This window comes from Aptenodytes forsteri, unplaced genomic scaffold (genome assembly GCF_000699145.1).
Source record: "Aptenodytes forsteri isolate BGI_AS27 unplaced genomic scaffold, ASM69914v1 Scaffold237, whole genome shotgun sequence".
NCBI classification, from domain to species: domain Eukaryota; kingdom Metazoa; phylum Chordata; class Aves; order Sphenisciformes; family Spheniscidae; genus Aptenodytes; species Aptenodytes forsteri.
The window spans coordinates 523,105-543,955 of NW_008794451.1; the positions used below are offsets into that span (position 1 = coordinate 523,105).

At 40.4% G+C, this 20,851-nt stretch overlaps 1 protein-coding gene across 2 annotated transcripts in view; it reads left to right on the forward strand.

Annotated features, from left to right (window-relative positions):
• Positions 1–20,851, forward strand: part of PLPPR5 (phospholipid phosphatase related 5) — an 82,835-nt gene that overhangs the window by 1,643 nt on the left and 60,341 nt on the right. For both annotated transcript variants that reach the window (XR_658141.2, XM_009290452.2), the window contains exons 2-4: positions 1,407–1,657; positions 10,790–10,966; positions 12,711–12,830. Coding sequence is in view for 1 of the 2 variants with exons in the window: in XM_009290452.2 (XP_009288727.1) it covers positions 1,407–1,657; positions 10,790–10,966; positions 12,711–12,830 (548 nt within the window). In the remaining variant the exon portion in view is untranslated. The remainder of the gene's footprint in view (positions 1–1,406; positions 1,658–10,789; positions 10,967–12,710; positions 12,831–20,851) is intronic.

Below are 20,851 nucleotides of genomic sequence, written 5' to 3' on the forward strand. Positions count from 1 at the left end.
TTGGCCAACGGAAGCAAAAAAAAAAAAAAATGGGAGGGAGGGAAGGGATGAACAATGGCCTCCGCACTGTTCTACCAGAGGAGGCATCACTACCCATTATGCTCATAGAAAGTGATGTGGCCACCTATGTTGGGGCAGCGCACACCCTTGGGGCTTGCTGAAAGGGCCCTTCTGTGCAGCGACTCAGCTAGGCACGATCCACTGCTCACCAGTGTCTAGCAGCTCAGGGTGAATTAACGTTAGTGTGACATTGCTGACCAGCCAGGATCCCAGAAATCATCCTCGGTCCTCTAGCTTTGCTGAGGAGAAAACCTGACCTTTAGAAATGCACATGTTTTTGTGGGATCGTGTCTGCTGTGGTGTACATCCATTAAAGTCCTCATGGTGCCCCATGAAGTTGGGAACTGCCAGAACGCACGCTATATTCACAGTGAATTGAAGTATGGGAAAGGTAAGGTGATTTGCCTGTGGAAATACGGGAGGAAATCTGTAGCTCAGGTGGAATTTGAACACGCACCTGCTGGCTTTGCCTCCCAGTCAGGGTGCGGTGTTTACATTTCCTTCCCGAGCTCATTCTCTGCTTCCAAAAGGGTAGAAAGGGACCTCTGGGATTTCCTTCCCGAGCTCATTTTCTGCTTCCAAAAGGGTAGAAAGGGACCTCAGAATAGCAGAAATCTGTTTTCTTTTAAGTAATGCAATGGATACATGCATTTCCATTCTAATGAACGAGTACATGTGCTTAATGCTTTGCTGATATCTGATAAAAAAACCCCTCTTTAGCATCAGTAGCTCCTCAAATATATAGATCTTCAGCTCACTGTGTTGATATTGTGATTAATATGCCATGCATAGAGATGTACCCAGTAGCAGGCAGATGAAGACAACTCGTGCATGGCAATATTGAATTATTCAGTACTTCAGCTTCTTCACAGCTGCAAGGGAAAAGAAAATGTTTGTCCAGTATATGTTACGACTTTTCAAGTTACTCCTCCATCAGGGCCCAACTTCTTGATTCTCAAGCAGATTTAGAGGGTGAAGAATTCGCCTCTGTCACTTCTGTTTAGTGAACACGGGCAAAAGTTAGGTACCAGTAGAGCTAGCTACCCCGAACAGTGGAGATTCATGGCTAGGGGGCCTAGGAAAGCAGGCTACTTGCACAAGAGGTAAGCATGCTCCTCCGAAGAATGGAGAGAGATCAGGTGTGCGGGTACGTTGCAGTGTCGCTGCTGCGGTTGTGTAGGAAAGTACCATCTCCAATGTGAGCCAGGATCTTTGGGGTACAATACACGTGAGGGTTTTTCATGTTCTTAAATGGAAGGAGCTGGTCTATTATTATGATAAATACTATAATATGTTGCCCTGGTGTGAAACTGTCAGGAAATTTAACTCTTTGTTTCCCTCTTTAGGAATTTACGCATTTGGACTGTTTGCTACGGACATCTTTGTAAATGCTGGACAAGTAGTAACAGGGAATCTTGCACCACATTTTCTTGCACTTTGTAAACCCAACTATACAGCACTTGGATGTAAACAGTATACACAATTCATCAGTAGCGTACATGCCTGTACTGGAAATCCAGACCTTATCGTGAAAGCCAGAAAGACATTCCCATCCAAAGAAGCAGCACTAAGCGTATATGCAGCTATGTATCTGGCTGTAAGTATATTGTACTATTTAATGTCACTGTATTTTTGAGGGCAAATGGCTCACAGCGTGAGGGGAGGAGGGAGGAATGGGGAGAAGATAAGACAACTATTGGCTGATTTTATATATGTAAACCTTCTATGAGTTACTGTGAGGCCTTTGAGAATTTGATTCATTGGACTTACTTCTGACAATTACCGATGTAGTGGTTCTCTGAGCCTTGAAAGCTAAGGCAATGCTGAGAGAGGGCAAGTTGTTCAAAAAGGGTTACAGATTTAGGATAACCATGTTCTTGGTTTCACTTTTTCCCCATTTCCAGAGAATGTGGGAGAAGGCTTTGTTGGGTGGTAAAGAATAAGGGTAGGGATTGCCTGTGACTGGTAGTGGTTCCTTTCCATGTTTTAACCCAGTACAGATTAGTAGAATTGCATACGGCCGTATTCTTTGGTGGAGTGAAGTAGAAGAGTGGGCATATGTAAGTGTCCGACCTCTGCAGGTTTCCCCGAGATCTGTGCATGTCTCTAGGTACCTGAATTGGTATTTATAGGTACCTCAGTGCTCATGCAAAGTCAGTTTGGCTCTTATTCTGCAATGAAGTGGGCTACAAGACAATCCAGCCTTTCTTCCCTCCTCTCTGACGCAGGGAGTGATGAGCAGGGCTGGGATACAGACTGTTTACTGCCTGGCATCAGAGCTGTTCTAGAGGCTATTGAGAAGCGTGGGGAGGCAGGTGAGAGGCAGAGTGACTAATGAATCTCACTCGGGTAACTCCCTGGCTTAGTTTGGAGTGCACATCGTTCTAGCCTTAAGCAGGAGCACATCTTGTTCTTAGTAAAGTTGTCCCCAGCACATGCCTATGGGAGTCTCTTACCTGACCTGCGCTGGTAATCACAGTCCTTTGTAGCCCTTTGGATGGGCCCAGGGCTGCCCTCATAGTGTCAGTGGGAAACCAGGCAAGTGTGTGTGTACCTCCGTGGTCATTGCAGGCGTCATCCCTTAAATCCCCTCAGTATTTGAACAGTGGCCTGCCTATACACTTGTGTGTGAATGTATGTGTGCATATATACGCGCGTATATATACACATGGGTGAGCGTGTATTGCTTTGGAGCATATATTTAATGACCTGACTTTTAATTCCTGATTAATCTGGAAACTGATACTCGCCAACATGGCGAAGATCCCAACCCCGTCCACAGATAGTGTGCCAACTCCATGCTTCTGAATATGGTTTTAGAACCAGTTGCTTAAAATCTGCAGCACTGACAGTAACATTTACCAAAAGTTCTTGTGAGCAATGTCTGTTCAAGAGATGTGGATCATCAGTTCGTACAGGCAAGTGTTATCCACAAATAAGAGATGAGCAATAAAATTCTATTCTAACTTGAGGCAAGTGTAAGACTCCTAATAGTATTGTCTTTATTTGGGGACATATCTAAGGCTTTGCTTCACTGAAACATACCTCTAAATTTGGCGCAAGCTATTTTAGAAAATATTCAGCATTCTTCATTTTAATTGCTCCTATTTTTCTCATCCATCTGTAAAGTTGGATTTCCACTGTTGCCATGAGTCACAGTAACTAAAGGAAACCAACGGTTCAGCCACTGCAAAGCACGAAGGAAAATAGTATTAATACATTTTAAAAACAAAAAGTAGACATTAGTAAGGTCTAATACCTAGTATCAATGGCTTTTGACATGAGCAAGAGTACTGTATGCAAACCTTGTTGTCTGCGGTCAATATACAGTTAGCAACGTCAAAAATTAAAACTGCTGTGATCTGTTTCATGACTTTATAATCTTTCAGTAACTGCAGAAATGAATATATCCTATGTCATTACTGCATCACGGCATGATGCATGACACTGTCATCATTTAACTAAAGCACTATCAACTGCTCTCAGGATTTCTGAATTCTTTAGGCTGCCTAATAAAGTGAATTGCTATGATGTATCAGCTGAGTTGTCGCCTGCAAATTTAGGTCCTTGATGCAATATTGGCAGTCCTCTTTTTTTTTTTTAAAAAAAAAAATCCTGTTGCATGGTTGCAGCTAAAAATACTGTTTATTACACACCAGGGAAAGAAATGCAATGTTCCAATATTTGGGGTCATGTCCTTAGACTGTCATGATGTTTATCAGGATAGTTGGCCCTGAATAACAACTTTCTCATCATTATTCACTGGAGTAGAAGATTTAAACAGTAGCCTAGTCTTTATATGAGCCGTGGCACAACAGTTATTGAGAGCATGGACATAAAGACCTCCATATATTACTCAGCTAGTATTTCATGAGCATATAATCTCTGATACAAAATGTGCTTTCTTTTTGGTTAACAGAAATATTTGGGAGAGAGGGAGGGATTGTTACAGAATCCTCCCTGGACATTTCAGCCAGCTGTGCACAAAATGAAACCAGCTTAAAGACATAAACAGGCAGCAAGCTGATCCAGAGTCCTTGCTCTCTGAGGGGGTGAAGTAAACAATGTCAGGCTTGTGTGATTTCACCCATCAACCCATTTAAAAACAAAGCCTATGCTTTACCTAATAATTCCCCTATCTTGTTCCATTTAAGCGCAGCCACGTCCTTATCACCTAGCATCTGTGCATATTGTCTTGTTAACAATAGCTTCTTTTTTCATCTATGTTCTTGAGTCTTTCTTTTTCCCCCCTCCCCTCTTTTCGAGAGTGGGTGGCTGCTATGGTAACTCTGAATTCCCCTCCTGCTGAAAGTACAGTCTTTTTCAAACAATTGCATTGCTAATATTTAGACCTCTCTGTAATGTTTGCCTCCATTGCTTCCTCTCGCTACCTATCAAGAAATACTTAGCAGTGGAAATGTTGAATGGCAGCACTATGGTTAGGCGTTTTCTCTACCCTGCTCCAAACACAGACACTTTCGAGGATGCACTACCTGTCGTCTTCAGACTTTTAGGTTTATTTTTCCCAGTGTACCAGAGTCTTCAAAATGAAGTCCTGTAAATCTGTTCCAAAATCTCTAACCAAGCTGGCTGCTACCTGGATTTCTCCTTAGGTGTCTGCTCAACTCGTCTTAGACCTTTTGTTTGTTTGTTTTTCGCTTGAGTTGGGTTACTAAGTTGACTGCATCTGCTTTTACTTCTTATCAGCAACGCAATTTACCCTTTCGCAGCTGGAACAACATCTGCTAACATAGGTATTAAGGCAAACACTGCAAGTTTATTAAATAGAATATAATTGTATAAGCTACATTTTGATATGCATAAGCTGACGCAGCCTGGACGATTAGAGGTGTATTTTGAAGCAGCCAAGTATGTACATACTTGGGTTTTTTCCACAGTTGAGACACAGAAACGAGAAGTCATGAGTCTTTTTTTTTGGTAGGATTTCGAAGGGATATAGGAAGATTTAGTCAGTCTATTCCCATGGATTTAAATATGAGGCTTGTGACTAACAGTTGTCCTTTGGTGCTGCAGACCTAGGGGATTGGTCATTGCTAGTTGTACTTTAAGACAAATTTTAATTCATTCTATAAAAATTTTGCTTTTTCGTTGTTTTATTCTCATTGCATTGGACAAGAGCAGCTGGCAGCCAACCTGTCTGTAGGGTAGTGTTTGAACTTGGTGTTACCGCATACATTTCAGACTTGCTTTGGATTTGTAATGATAGAGGAGCAGGTTTAACGTCTTGATAATTGACATAGCCCTTAGGTCTATAGGCTGCTTTTGTTGCTTTGTGCTGTGAACCCTTGGCCTCAACTACGACCTCAGGTGGGGCTAGCAGGTAAAGCTGATGATTTTTTCCTCTCTGCAGAGCTTTTGTTGGGCCCGTGATGATCTTTTCTGCAAGTTTCTTGCTCCTGGCATTCTGCTGAATCGTCTTCGCTGTTTACTGTGTTTATGAGTCACTGAGAAAAGACAGCAAGGCGGTCTGGGTCACAGTGCTGGCAACATGGTGGCATTCTGCTCGGTGTCACTCCTTGATCCAGACTTTAGGCGTAGGCCTCGTCTCACCTCTCCTTCGTCTTGAAGTGCCTGTTTGGCTCCTGCTCAATGAGCAGCTGGCGGAGGCATGACGGGCCTCTCTTCGATAGGCTTTAGGGAGTGTTCAGGAGGAAAAGGAGTAGCAGAGCCACCTTATTGAGTTAGCTTTGTTGTCCATTTTTTGTTAGGAAATTGAAGAATTAAAGGATTCTTTTGGCTGCTTTTCAGAGGCAGTGTTAGGAAAGGGGAATTTCTTTTCAGTGTCTGGTGCAGCAAGTAAAAGTATCCCTTCATACTGATTGTACAGCATATATCATGAGCTTCATATATTGGGTGTGTTAGTTACTTTCAGGCTGGATAGTAAAATAACATTACAATTTGATCCAGGGATTTATCTAAAGACCTCTAGATATTTCTTGTCGGTCCGTTCTTCATTACAATGCAATTGCTCAAGATAATGACCTCTGTAGACTGAATCAACTTTAATTAATATTTGGGTGTATCTTACAGTCCTGGTACATTGAAGGATACCTCTTCCCTTCTCCAATTGTTTAGAGTTACAACTGTGGGGAGCTCCTAGTGGGACACTTAATAGTAAGGTCCAGCATTTCTAGAGCTTTCTCTTCCTTTTGGCAACCCAGACCCCTGACTTTTAAAGCCAATTTTTGTTTAGGGTCATCAATAATTACTGCAAAACCTATGGAAAAAGCTGGAGGAGGCTTCAAAAGCACTAAAAAAATCTTCAGTGGGCAGTTGCAGAAGGGCCCAGATGATTTGAGAATACGACTCTGGTTTGCTCTAGAAATAATTTGACCCAATAATTATTAATCAAGGAAGCTGAAGAGCTTTTAGATTGTCAAACAGGATTTGAACTAAACATTGAACCTTTCACAGACTACCGTCCACTATAGCCCGCTACTTTTTCAGCTTTTTGATCCCCGAGTATCTCTTTTCTTTTTTCTTTTTTTTTTCTGTAGGTATGATGAATATTGAAAGTTGCGCATTCCTCGGGTGGAACATCTATAACATTACTTATATTACTTAAATAGTTCAAGATTCTTTCTTTAACGATAGCACTTTATAAAAGCAAAACAAAACATGAGATAATTTATATTTGGAGTGCTGCCTGGGATAGGTGCCTGTACAGCAATTCCTTCCTCTTTCTGCTTGCTGCTTCGTGAGTCGTCATTCTCTGCCCACTAATGGACTGGTCTGTCTCTTTGTCCGTCCCCCAGACCATCTGCTTCAGGGAGGACTGAAACAGCGAGCACAGAGGGGATCTTCCTACCCACATCCCTGGGCCCCACGCTGATGAAATCAGCTAGGAAATTTAACCTCCCTCCTGGCTGGTGCACCAGCCTGATGACTAGCTCCACTCTAACTAAAATGGGACTCTGGGACCTGTTATGTGTGTGTTTGTGTGCATAGATGTTTGTGTGGGTGAGCCTAAAGATAGCTGAAAGAAGACGACTAGGAAGACTTGCAGCGTAGCCCAGGAGGCCACTTTGTCCTGCACTTGACATACAATTCCTGTTCTTCTCTTAGATGTTTTGGAATGATTTTGTTTGCACTAGATTTAGGACATCTTTCACATGAGTCAGACTTGCAACATGACACTTTTGAAAGCTTTCCCAGTACAAGCTAGGTGCCAACACTATGATTATTCCTTATATCATGACCTGAGACAGTCATAGAATCATAGAATCGTTAAGGTTGGAAAAGACATCTAAGATCATCGAGTCCAACTGTCAACCCAACACCACCATGCCCACTAAACCATGTCCCTAAGTGAACTTTCTGTCATGACAGAAACTCACAGGTAGCTTTGTCTTTTGGTGGTGATGGTGATGATTCTGACTCTTTCAAATACAGATTTTTTGAAACCACTTCAATTAAAGTTTTTCTTTTGATTTATGAGGTTCCCTGAAGACTTCACTTCCAGCATCCTGAAGACTGAAGGTCAAATGTTTGTGTTTTCCTGAAAATCTAGTAAATATTGGTATATAGAACAATCGGATACCGTCCACCTCTTTATATGACTCTGCCAGTGTCTACTTGCTGGTATCACCTTTATATCTTTTCATACTAAAAATCTTATTTCAGGAAAAAGGAAAAGCAATAGCAGAAGTTCTTCAAGAGAAGATTCACCGCCGATCTGATGTTGCAGGAGAGTGTGCAGCCCACAAGATTAATTCTAACTACTGTATCAATCCTTGACCTTACATACAAAATCTCTGCTGTTGGTCTTGCTGTTGACTAATTTAAAAGATTTCTTTAATTAGATTCCTCCTCTCCCAATTTCTCTTTTTAAAAGGAACTGAGATGGAAATGTTCAGTAAACATCTTTAGCCATGTAAAAATGTATATTGTCATTCATTCTCACTAATGTTTTAAATCACTGAGCTATTTTCCTGTGTTGATACTGCATTTAATATTTATGAAAAGTAAGAGAAGAAAAATCCTGTCATCTTTTTGAGATGTTTATTCCTTGTCAATTACTGACTGTGCTCGTTTATAGCTTTCCTTCCAGAATCAGGAAGAAAACAACTGGTTAATTATATTTTATTCTTAGTGCAAATCAGATCTTTGACTGAGTTGACTGTGTTAAAATATTGTACTAGAGCTGTAAGAGATCAAATTTAAAAATGGACATCTACGAGTCCTGCCTTGGAAGAGTCTACATTTGCTACGTAGAGTTTTGCAAATATACAGACTCTTCGCTACACTGTTTCAGGAGAAGTTTACCCTGTTTCTATTGATTCTTTAATAATATTTTAATATAATACTATTCTCAACATCAGTGGTGTCTGTTCGTTAAAGAAAAGATAGAAATGGCACCTATACTGGCAGAACCCTCAGGTTATTTTGAATAATGGACTGGGCGTGACAATCTTAACTGCACATATAGGAAGGGACTCGGCAAATGGAGGTCTTTATTACTCACGTGAGGCACAGCGTGAGTCTGCAGTTGTTTCTGCTCACTCAGTGCTTTGTCTGAGTAGGGATTTGAAGGACGTGCTTGATTGTAAAAAGATTCTGAGAATTTTCTGCAGAGCACTTCAGTTTAGCTTTGTATTAAAAATGTTGAAGTTTGACTGAAGTACTGCAGAATCAAGTATTTGTATTATAATGTGTTTTGACTTCATAAAAATTGAGATCATCTTCTTGGGCGATGACCAGGTGTTATAGATAACTGAAATATAGCACCGAGACCTGCCTTAAACAAGCTGCGCAGATTTTTCCTTCTCAGTAGTCATTTTGCTTTAATATGCCACAATACAGAATTAAACGCAGGATAGCTTCCTGCCGACTTCCCTGTGCCAACTTCACCCAAGCTGTATTTGAAATTTGGTGACCTTGCTGCGTATTCAAAATATTAGGATATTTTCCCTAGCACCAGCTGTTCTAACATGTAGTGTGATTGCGGGTAACGGTGGCAGTATCCAGGAGTACAATGAGACTCACTAAGATAGAGGGTTGCTGAGTAACTCAGCGTGCACTGCTCTGTCTGTAGCTTGAAGACAACCAGTGGGGCTAAAAAGCTGGAAATTAAAGTTACAGTTGTCTTATCAGCATTCCACACAGTAAGAGTATCTCACTGAAGAGAGCCTGCAAAAAATATAAGGAGCTAAGATAAAAGGATAGTCAGCAAAGGGAGAAACGCTATTTCTGAAATGGTCTAGGAAGAAGAGAGGAGAAACGTGGTTTGGAGATACACCCCAAAACTCTTTTTTTCAAACCTTTGCTCTGTTTGCGTTAGTTGAAGGCTTGCTAGTAGTTTGCTGTTCATCACGTAAGGTACACTGAAGAGGTACCTCTGCTGTGATTTTAAGCTTAAGCTTTGATTCATCCTCTAAGCCATGGATCTTTCTCTAGTGTTTCGAACAAAATTACTGTCAGATGTTGCTCTTTTCAGACAAGCTCTGACCACTACTTCCTTCACTTAACCTATCGTAACTATAACTATGCTTCCTAACCTACTTCTTGAGTGGATCATTGCAGCACTTCATAACTGATTACCCAGTGAATTCAGCTGAAGTTTCAGACAGTACAAAAAACCCAAAGGACTGCCCATTTGTTGGCCAAAAAGGTACTGGTTCTTCAACGCAGAGTCATCTGTTTCCCTTTGCAGTTCAAAGTGGTGGTATTACACACTTGGAGTCTCTAGTGAAACTCCGTAGAAAATACTTGCATTCTTCAATCTAAAACTTCAACTCCGTCTGAATGTGAAGGCTTTAGGGATTTCAGTGGTTTAATTGCAGAAACATCTTCTGCAGAAAGTAAATACTTTTTTCTCAAAAATCTTGTTAGTTGAAGTATAATTTTTCAGGGAGGAACTTTCAAGCAGCCTTAATGCCAAGATTCAAGAGAATGGAAATTCAAAGATTTGGTATTCATTTCTTCCACTGGCCCATGAGAGCTTGGAAAGTGCTGGCTTAAACCTAATAGTCACTAATGCACCCTTAGGGCAGAAGAGCTGCTCTGTCATCAAGCAGTGCTTTTAATTCAGTGGTATTGCACAGGGAGAGTTAGACTGCAAGCAGGGCGGATTGATTTCTCCGAGTTTGATGCATGAAAGTTTCTGCATTTAGATTGGATTGTGTGCTGCGGGGGATTGGTACTAAACATCCTCGGTCACCATCTGTGAAGCACAGGGGTGTATTGGTTCAGCACTGGTTGAAACTATTACACATTATTTATAAAAGTAGATGCTGGCATTTAGTTCAATTTTCACTGCTTTTTGACAAATCTCTACTTAATCGCATGAAGAAGTTGTGTATGCGGAAGAAAGGCATTTGCTAATAAAAACAAGGCCTTGATGTAGCCCCTTTCAGGGTAAAGATCTTTTTCTATTATTGTCAACGCTGTGCAGCGAAAAATCAGTCTCCTTACCTCTCTGCATAAATAAATACATAGATTGGGAGTAATAGGATAGGATTGTCTAATTTGTTCTTTTGGGGGCTTTTCAGGTTCACATAAAATGTAATTTTGCTATATGGTCCAATTCATTTTCTGTATCCCTAGGAAAAGGGTGTGATGACTTTATTTAGCGCTCTACTTTCTTGTTTCTTTATAAAAAAAAAAAGCCAAATACACATAGTCTATTCAAACAAAATGTAGAGATTTTATTCACCAATTAGTGGGAGATATCCATCAGTCTTACACTGTCTTCCTTTCTAATTTTCAGATGTATATCACCAACACAGTAAAAGCCAGAGGAACAAGGCTTGCAAAACCTGTTCTGTGTTTGGGCTTAATGTGCTTGGCTTTCCTTACCGGAATCAACAGAGTAGCAGAGTATCGAAATCACTGGTCAGATGTAATAGCAGGATTTATAATCGGAATATCTATAGCAGTGTTTTTGGTAAGTGTATATCTGTGTCACTTCTGTTTGAAAAAATCACTGTATAACTTTGTATCTCTTAAAAAAATATTGGTAGCCTTGACTTTTCAGACAACTAAATGACAAAAGAGGTGTTTCTGATTTTTGTTTTTAATTAATTATCAGTTTCCTTAGTTATATTTACATACACTCAGAAATGTGAAGTCAAGAAAGGACTGATCAAATGATGTCTTTTGACTTTCTTATAAACCAGATTGTAGCATTTCAACCAATAATTTTTGCATCAAGCGCCACTTTAAGCAAGTGTATATCCTTCAGCATAACATCTAGTTACGATTTCATGTATAAAGTATTAAATTCAGTATAGTGATACCTAACACTGATCAGAGAATAAGTAGCATTTCTTTTCTGGCTTTGAAGTAGCCCTATTGAGTTTCTTTCATGCTAATTCAGGTTTACATTGAAATTTGATGTTATTCTGTATCAAAAAAATCCTTGTTTAGCCTTTTCCTTTTCTGGAACTGTGTTCCAAAACCAGACTGTTAGTCACAGTTCACAATGACTACAGTCTGTGTCAGAAAGGTGCCGCTAATCTATTAATCACCTTCACTGATAACTTCAGTGCAAGACTATGGCATAGAATAGTCACTGCTCTTTACTGCCTGCAAGTTTGTCTGCCTGGCAGCTTGTAAAAGTACTAAATACACCTTTGAATTTTTTCCCCCTGAAAACACTTTTGAGCTTGATTCTTGGATCTCAAGGTCTTGATCTCAAGATCTTGGATCTGAAGACTTGGCTTGGCTGAGAACTCGCACAGGGATGGCTGAGGTGGGTGTTTTCACTCCTCTGAGAAATGTGAGGGCGGCTTTAGGTCTCCTTTAAAACATACCCGCTCGCACTTCCAAACGTTCCCCTCCACACGAGGTGTCCGGGAGTTATATTTGGTTGTTCATTTTTAAGAAGCTTTTCCATTCTGTTTGTGCCCCTAAAGTCATAAAAGACAACAGAATAGAAAAGAAATCTGTCCCAACATTTTTTCTTGTATTTTGTGATGTATATTGCATAAACTCCTTTGAGTAGCATGGCATCAAATTTAGTTGTGTTTTGGAGAAAATACGGTGGGCAAACATTGCTGCTCGGCTGAGTGTCCGAATTAGTAGAAACACTAACAAACTGGTGTATATCACATTCCTAAATTCCTGTGTGAGAGTCACTGCTGCCCTGAGCAGGTTTAGAGTTTAGTTCAAACTTGAGGATAGTCCTTGCCTTCTTATTCTCCCTTTCTCGCTCTCCATTTGAGAAAGTCTTTGCTGGTCAAAACTTAGATGGTACTGGCCCTTCATAGGATTGTAAGGTTATTGCCATATTCTGCTGCACGTGCTCTGGACGTCTATTCATGACATTGCTAATAACTGGTATTCTATTATTTAGCTTTGGTAATGGATTTGCTTTTAGATAAGAGGGTTTTCTGGTTCTCAGATGATGAATGTAACAATAAATTGGTTGAAAGTCTTTTGTCTTGAAATATTAATTAAGGATTTTCTGTAAAACATGAACTTCACATTTCTGTGTTTCTGGTTGAAAGTTTTGTCTTGAAATATTAATTAAGGATTTTCTGTAAAACATGAACTTCACATTTCTGTGTTTCTACTGTAAGCTGTGACCAAAACTGGTGTCAGTTCTGCCTAATTATGGATGTTAGGATCAAAGCTCAAAAAAATGAGTTGTACCTTAGCTATTCTGTTTATCTTCTAATCCCTTCTAGGTTGTTTGTGTGGTAAATAACTTCAGAGGACGTCAGCCAGAACATGAACATTCTCATATGGATAATCTGGCCCAGATGCCCATGATCAGCATACCCCGAGTAGAAAGCCCTTTAGAAAAGGTAATGTCTGACTTTTTAAAAAACAATTAAATAAAATATAGCTTTCCTGGAAGGATGATCCCAAACTATATTGACAAGGGTGCCAAGGTAGTCAGATATAAAGTAAAGGGACATGGCAGTGACGGAGAAAGAAGGGAAGAATTAATTCAGAGACACTCCTTGACTCTTCATGTCACCTCCAAGAACAATTGCTACGTATCACTCCAGTTTACTGCTGTAGCCACTGCTAAGTCCATGGAGTCAGGCTGAGTAGATCAGAGGCCCTCTTTCCTTGTGTTCCTCAAGTAAGTTTGATTAACGCTTTGGCTGAGAGTCCACAGAGCTTGAAGTGTTTACAAAGAAAATCTAACCCCTGAGCCCAAGGGGTTATGCAATTCAGGTACGAGTGGCATTTCTTCTATTTCTTCGGGGTATGTCCTCAGGCTAGTGTAGAACATGGGATGCAGTCCCTTCTGGATCAGCTGTGGGGCTCATCATCAGGCACATGCTAGCCCCAGGACAGGGCACCCGCTTGGAAACGCTGGGGATTTGACATCTGCGCTAGCAGGGCAAACAACTTAATGAACGTGATAATAATAGAGAGTAACATGGGTCATACAGTAACTGCACAAAAGCCATGATCTCTTGTCAAAGCAAGTGGGATTTTGGACTGGGACATGCTAGTGATAGTCTCCTGGGTACGCCAAGAGTTTTTGCATGAGTAAGTATCGCGATGTGTTTAAAATTTCGTTTAGTTTCCTGTAATAAAAATCTGTTTTTGTTGAAGATGATGTTGTACTATGTAAGTGTTAGGTAAGATTATGTCTGAACAATTTTATGAGCAAACAAGCGCTGAAATAGATAGCATAACCAAATAAAGAAAACATTGTAGGCGTTTTTACCGGGGGAAAGTTTGAACTACTAATGCAAAGTTTGAAAGCAATTCTACTTTTTCTAATGACTGTATCTGTCGTTATTTATTAAAATCTCATGTGTTCTGCCCATGTTTGAAGGTAGTAAACAATTCTACACTGGGTAGGGCAACAAAGTATGTTTCTATGGCATTCTTTTAAATCCAAATTACTCCTGATATTTTTTCATATTAAACAAAAGAAGAAATGTTTTTAACCACTTTCCAGTCTGTCTTAGTCACTTGGAAGTGGTGGAAGTTGTCCTTTAGTAAGAATTGCTGCTACCCCTGGGTTTGTTATTTCTTTCCTTGAAGGGAAAGAAGATTTCTTCAGAATGATCTAACATGCCTTTTTGAACCAAATGTGTCTAAGCTGCTTCTGCTGATATCTTGTCATAAGGAGGTCAGAGTCTCATTTGCTTGAACAAGCATTTAGATGATGAACGTGTATCTTCAAAATAATCCATTCAGTAAACTTTCTGTAAAACGTCAAAACAAAATAAGATGTCACTTGGCCTAGGACATACCACATTAATAAGAGCATCTTATTTACGTGCTAAGCTTTCCTGCAATAGAAGCCATTTCTGCAGCTCAAAAGCCATCATAGGTAATAAATGTACATTCTCTGGCTGTTGAAATTTTTATTTTTTTTTTTTCTCTGGGGATAAAGACCTCATGTTAACTTAGTGTTTCTACCTGATTTGACACCTTCTCGCTCATGACGAACAATGTTCTTTTCCTGAGACTTGGCCTAGGCAAGGTTGAGATGTTGTGGGGAAAGCTATGGGACAGTGGGAAGGGTGGTGGCAGGAGTAATGTTTGCTCTGCTTGAGGATGACCTCTACCATTTGTCAGCTGCCCAGGACTCTGTTATATGAACGAGCTTCCTTCCTTCTGAACCCGTATTCCTATGGCAGTAGAGGGTAGCTGTTTGCTGTCATGGAACTTCTCTCTAGCTAATTAAATTGGGGTCTGTCCACAGGGTGTTACACTTGGTGAGAACCCAGTGTATGGGTTCATCTTTGTGCTGCAAAGCCTTTCTCCTTTCCAGATAGAGAGGATGAGATGGGAGGATGATAACGTGGAGACTTTGCTATTTGTTGGGAAATGCTTTCTTCTGTTTCCACTCTCAGAAAGTTTAAATTTGAATTAGCAAATAATTGATGAAAAAGTTACTTACACGTGAGTGCTTTGGGTGTTGAGTTTTTGTGGATTTTTTCTTTTTTTTTAATGCTTAGTCTAAAGTTTTAGATAGAAGCCAGATCCTGTTAAATAAAAGGCACTAAGAATAGTACTTACATGGAACTAAGGTCTAAATTGAGCTGTCTCAATTAACTACCATCACTACAAGAATTATTAACTTAGTCTTTGCTTTTTAACTCCCTTCTTATTTTACATCCTTTGTTCTCCTCTGGAGAGAGAGGGATGCTAAATAATTTGTGTGCTACTTAACTTGCACATGGCTAAAATAGGCAAAGGCACTTTTCACTACATTTCAGTTAGGGCTGTTCCAGTTCCATATTCTGAATGCACATACATTTACATTTGGCTTATTTTACATCTGTTTTTCCTTATTCTCAGTCTGCAAGCTCCTGTGCCAGTATTAAAGACAGCTTACTGTCAGAAATTAGCTACTAAGAGTAGCACAAATCCTGACTGACTGAAGTTATCATGGGCTAAGGCAGTGCTAGCACGAAGCAGTGCAACTCTGTTATTGATATTTGAAAATAATAACTATATGGGTATCTGGGAGCGAGCAATTCAAAGATGCTGTCTTAAAGAATGACTTCATTAGAAATGCCTACCAGATGGGACCTCACTTACTGCAATTTTGTTATGAATTCACCCGTAAATGAATAAGCACATGGTGCATCACACCGACCTGGAAGCACCTTATTTTTGTGTTTCCAGATCTGCTACTTGCTATTCCAGTGCTCTTTCCTGAATGCTCTTGGCATGCTTGGCATGCTTTCTGCCACTATCTGAGCTCTGGTGGAGGTCAAGAGCTACATTTGAAGTGTACTTAAACAGGAATATGTGTACTTGTAATATTCTAAATTGAGCTGCTGCTGGTGAACGGCAAGGGTAGATCACCGTTTGCATGACACTTCTGTTTAATTGTGGTGCATGCAGATGATTAAGCTGTTCTGCACGGTTACCCACTCCTCATGCACTCAAATAAGCTGTAGCTGCAGAGTGTCTCCTTGAAGAATCCTTGCCAGGGCTGGCTCAGCAGTGCAGACTTATATTGCTTTCACCTTAACTACATTCATCCTCAGAATTAATGAAAAGAATGAAAGCCAAGAAACCTCATCACTCACCCATCTGCTCCTTTTTCTCTCCTGTCTCTGACCTTGTTCATCTCTTACAAGACAATTCATGTTTCAGTTAGCTGGCACTCTCCTACAGAGAGGAGGCTCTCTTCCTACCACAGTCAAGGTTAGACACTCCTTTTGCGAGAGTTACTGGGAAATAGGGGTATTGTGGGTGGTACCTGGAAGAGTTTAAAGCAGCTTCATCCAGTGCAGTCACAAACTATTTCTTCTGTTTTCTGTTTCAGGGGAGACTGACATTTTTTCATGCTAAAGTCACCTGAAATTGGGCAGGGCTTACAGAGGGCTCGGACACATCTTGTAGTAGCTGCTGACTCTTGTAGCCTTTTTTCTTTTTTTTTTTTTTTTTTTTTTTAAATAAGTATTCTAGCTTTGAAAAAATCAAATACAAAGGGAACATGGAGCATTTTGGGACTAATTGAGGCAGTAGATAGAATACTGAGGTAAGAGGTTTTAGAAGGAAGTGTTGGGTTAGGAGAGGCACTATGGTTCATCTCCTGTGGGATGAGATGATTACTGTGTCTGATCATCAGCGCTTTCTGTAGCTGTTCAATATTACTTATTTGCACAGTAGGTTCTTTGCAGTGCTCTGTTTGACAGCTAAGCTGCATTTATCCCCAAAGTCTCTGCTGGCCCAGGTTGCCCAGAGAGGTGGTGGATGCCCCATCCCTGGAAACATTCCAGGTCAGGTTGGACGGGGCTCTGAGCAACCTGATCCAGTTGAAGATGTCCCTGCCCACGGCAGGGGGGTTGGACTAGATGACCTTGAGAGGTCCCTTCCAACCCAAACTATTCTATGATTCTATGCTTGGCATTCCTTCATAGCGCTACTTCTGTCAGCAGTGCCCAAACCATGTTCCCAAACACAGTCACCGTTCCTTGTTACAATGAGGTCTCTTATACTCTACCCATAGGACTGACTCTCCAGCACGACTGTGAACTAGAAACAGATAGTTTAGGCTCTCTCTCCCCCCTGCCTCTCTGTCTCTGACACAGCCATTTCTAAGTTTTAATGGTGATAAGTATTTGGAATTCCTCTCACAATATGTGACATTCTTGTTGCCTATCATACCAATTGCTAGTGACTATCAGGGTTAATTGTCTCGAAAAATCTTGTTGAGTTTGACACTATAATTCTTGTTCTCTTGTGTATGTGCCAAAGGTAATGGTGGTGATAAAACATTTTAACAATAGTAAGTATAGCTATTGCAATGAATTCTGATAGAATTCTGATAGGGGAAGCTTTCCCCTTCTGTTTTTAAGGTATAATGTTTTTTCGATTTACTCCATCTTGATTATTCACGAGACATAGAACAGCTTCTTCGCAGTGTCAGAAAAGGGTATTTTTAATTCTAATTCTCAGTGTTACTGCTTTTTCCTTGGTCTTAAGCATTTTGGTACTAAGAAGTCTTTCATTGATACGTGCACTTGGGTACACACAGCGTGGCCTAGGGGGTCTGGTCTGGTCCCTGGGGCTCCCCAGGGAGACTGATCGCCTATCACTGAGCTCACAGGCTAAAAGCAAAACGCAAAGATGTTTCAGCTCCTCATACTATGGGCAAATGGGGGAGAGGGTTTGTGTCTATTTCTGTTGCTTCAAAATATTTTAGTTGAGAAGCATCCAAATACTGTTGTGCTTGATGTCCAAAAGTGTACACGGGTATCCATACAGTGTTTTAGTACATGTGTGTGTATCTCCAGGATGGCTCGACTAGAGTCCACGTGCTTACATTAGCTTATAGGCAGGTTTTCAGATTTCTGTTGTCATAATGGTTCTCTCTTGGTAATGCAGTATGTTAAAGAAGGTATAATACAACATTGTTTTGCACACAGAAACACATACCCAGGAGAGGCGGCTCATAAAAGACCATAAGCAATTTTGTTTCAGTGTCAAGCATTTGAATTTGCATTCACGTCCTACTCTTCTGCTTAAATCTACTTCTGGGGGATTGCACAAGAATTATTTCTGTCTGAATGCAAACTGTGATCACCACATCTAACGTTCAAATAAAATAATACTTAAACATAGGAAGTGGAACAATATATTCAGTGTGACCTCCTCAAATGTACGTATTGTAGGTGTTACAGAATCAAGGTATTAGTAACAGTCAAGAAGATCCTTTGCAATGAAACTCCCTCAAAGCATGCGTCATTAGGTTCTTCTCCTGGAACATCTTCATATAAGATGTTTTGAACATCTTCATATAAGGCAATAAATGTATGTGTGCAAGAGCGCACGTGAGTGTGTGTGTGTGGAATTGAAGCAAAGGCAGATGCGGTGTGGCGGCAGCGTTCTGTGCAGGTCTGCAACGTGTTAAATGGGGAATTTCACTTGAACTCATTCTTTTCTCTAAAGACATGATTGGTCCAGTAAAAGCATAAAATATACTTTGCTGACCCAGAGAATTGTATGATAACATTATTATTATTGTATGATAAATTATCACTTGCCTGAACTACTACAGTAGTATTTTTCTATTTCTTTTAACAAACTCCACTGTGTGAAGGACTACAAACAATTTTTCAAATTCCTGTTTTCAAAAATGGAAAAATCTTTTTTAGGATGATGACTATTTTTGAGTATTTCTAACTGTATTCATGAGAGGAGAACAAAAAAATTTCGGGTAAAAGTATTTCATATATATAATGAAAACTGCAAACCACAAAAAAGTTGTCAGGGATTTTTTTCAGTGCTTTAACATAGAATTGCTTATAAACAGAAATTAATTAAAATCTTAACAGAAGATATACAGGTATGGATCGTTTCCCCCCAGAAACCTGCACTCGAGGCTTAGCCTTTAGCTTTCATTTTTCTGTTGGCGGTGTGAGAGCACGGTTGTGAAGCACGCTTTGTTCTTGTGGTCTGACACCAGGCTGATACTGTCAATTTAGAATCAATAATACAAAAGCTGGCATGCCTGTCTGTGAAACTGCTGCCGTTGAGCAGACCCTCAGCATATTCTAATTCTTTTGAGTACTGTCGGGGAAATCATTTCCCGTGGGGTTGGAGAAGCTGAGGTCTTGTGCATGGTTTTTTTGCTTGTCTCCTGCATCTGTGTGAATCTGTTTGCTGACGGTGGTTAGTATCTCTCACTGAACTTTGTCACAGTAAATCTAAGCAGAAGTAAAAGAGCACAGTAAGCGAGTTGAAGTGCAGTTATTGAAGAGGGATGCTGTTTGTTATTCAAGAGGGATGCTGTTTGTTTATTTTTTTTCTGTAAAGTCTCAGCAAGGCTTATTTGTAGTTTTGCCTGAGACGATAACATATGAAAAAGCATGAATACCGAGACAGTTGCATGAATCTGTATCAGTGATTCTTGCCATCAGCAAGTGATTAATTTTGACCTAGTTAGGCATCATCCTGATGAGTCCATTGGAAACGAATCGACAAGTCTTCGCTAGGGTCCAAATCAATAGCTCCGCGATCGGTAGCTTAGCAGTTCTCTCTGAGGGTTTATTGAGGAAGGGGGATTTTTCTTCTGCGTTATTATATTCCATGCTCTGCATGTCCTTCCAAGGATGGTGACCTGCTCGTTTTGGAAGTGTAGCTGGCAGGAGTGTGAACCACATTCCCCTTTCCTAAGTAATAGTTATCCAGTCCTGAATTAATGCCACATGAAAGAGCATTTGGTTCTCTGCCTCACAGGCAAATGTGTGTCGCTTAGAGAAAGGGATAGCACGTAGCAGGACTTGAAAGAATTGATTAGAATAAATAACGAGGAAGTCTTTTTCCTTTAATTCCTCATTTTTAAACCATCTTACTTATCAACAGAGTGAAGAATTTTAGACTGGTGCTAGTTTAAGTTGACAGGATAATCTTCAGGTCTAAATAAGGAAAAATAAAGTAAATACTGTGAAGAAAATAACATAATAGCTGCACAGCAACTCCAGAGTCATTGAGGTTACCCAATGTATCGTCTTTCCTGTACTCAAAGCACAAGATGGCCAGCCAACTAAAATGCTTCGAAATGTTAATGTTTTGTTTTCCAATTAGGAAATCTAATTTTGCTTTTCTTCTGCAGAATCAAAATCTGGAAACAATGGCATTTGCTAATATTGTTTACTGAAAACATTTTCGCAGAAAGTTGCACACTGATTCTTTTTTTTCCTAATGTTTTTTAAAAAATCTGCCTATGGTTTAATCATTGTTATTTCTTTAAAATGTATTCATTCTATTTTGGAGGAGAATGTACATAGATGCTTACTGTTTGGTGCTGTTCTCTTGTGAAAGCTGTCATAAAATACAGCAAGAACATTGCTAGAGCTAAAATGCATATTATAGGGGAGGGGGAAGAGAGCTCCTCCTCCTGGGCACAGTACAGTTACGGCACAGCGAGAGAGGGACCAAAGCTGCCAGCCTTGTTTGGAGAGGGGGGAATAAGAGGCAGCTCTCCTGTGCTCCTACTCAGGGTACTTCTAAATTCCTTTCTGTAATGTGCAAATCAAAGATGCCTGCTTGCCTGCCTCCCCCCGCACAGACTGATAGACAAATATCCAGATGGTTTAAAGAAGAACTGAGAAATACAAACTTGTGTGGTGGCCACTGTTTCTCTCCAGCACTTTCTATGGTGTGTGATAAGGGGTTTTCTGAAGGATTTAGAACGGCTTCCCTTAAGCAAAAAAAGGGAGATCTATCGCACTCTCCATGAGTTATCTACATCCCCCTCCTCTTCAGCTTACACCTCCTCTCTTCTGACTTTGGTCTGCTCCAGGAGGGGAGGTGACGAGAGAAATCTGCAATGCTTTGCATGGCATTATTTCCCTCTGTGCATTTTTGTGCTGGGGAACAAACACGTGGC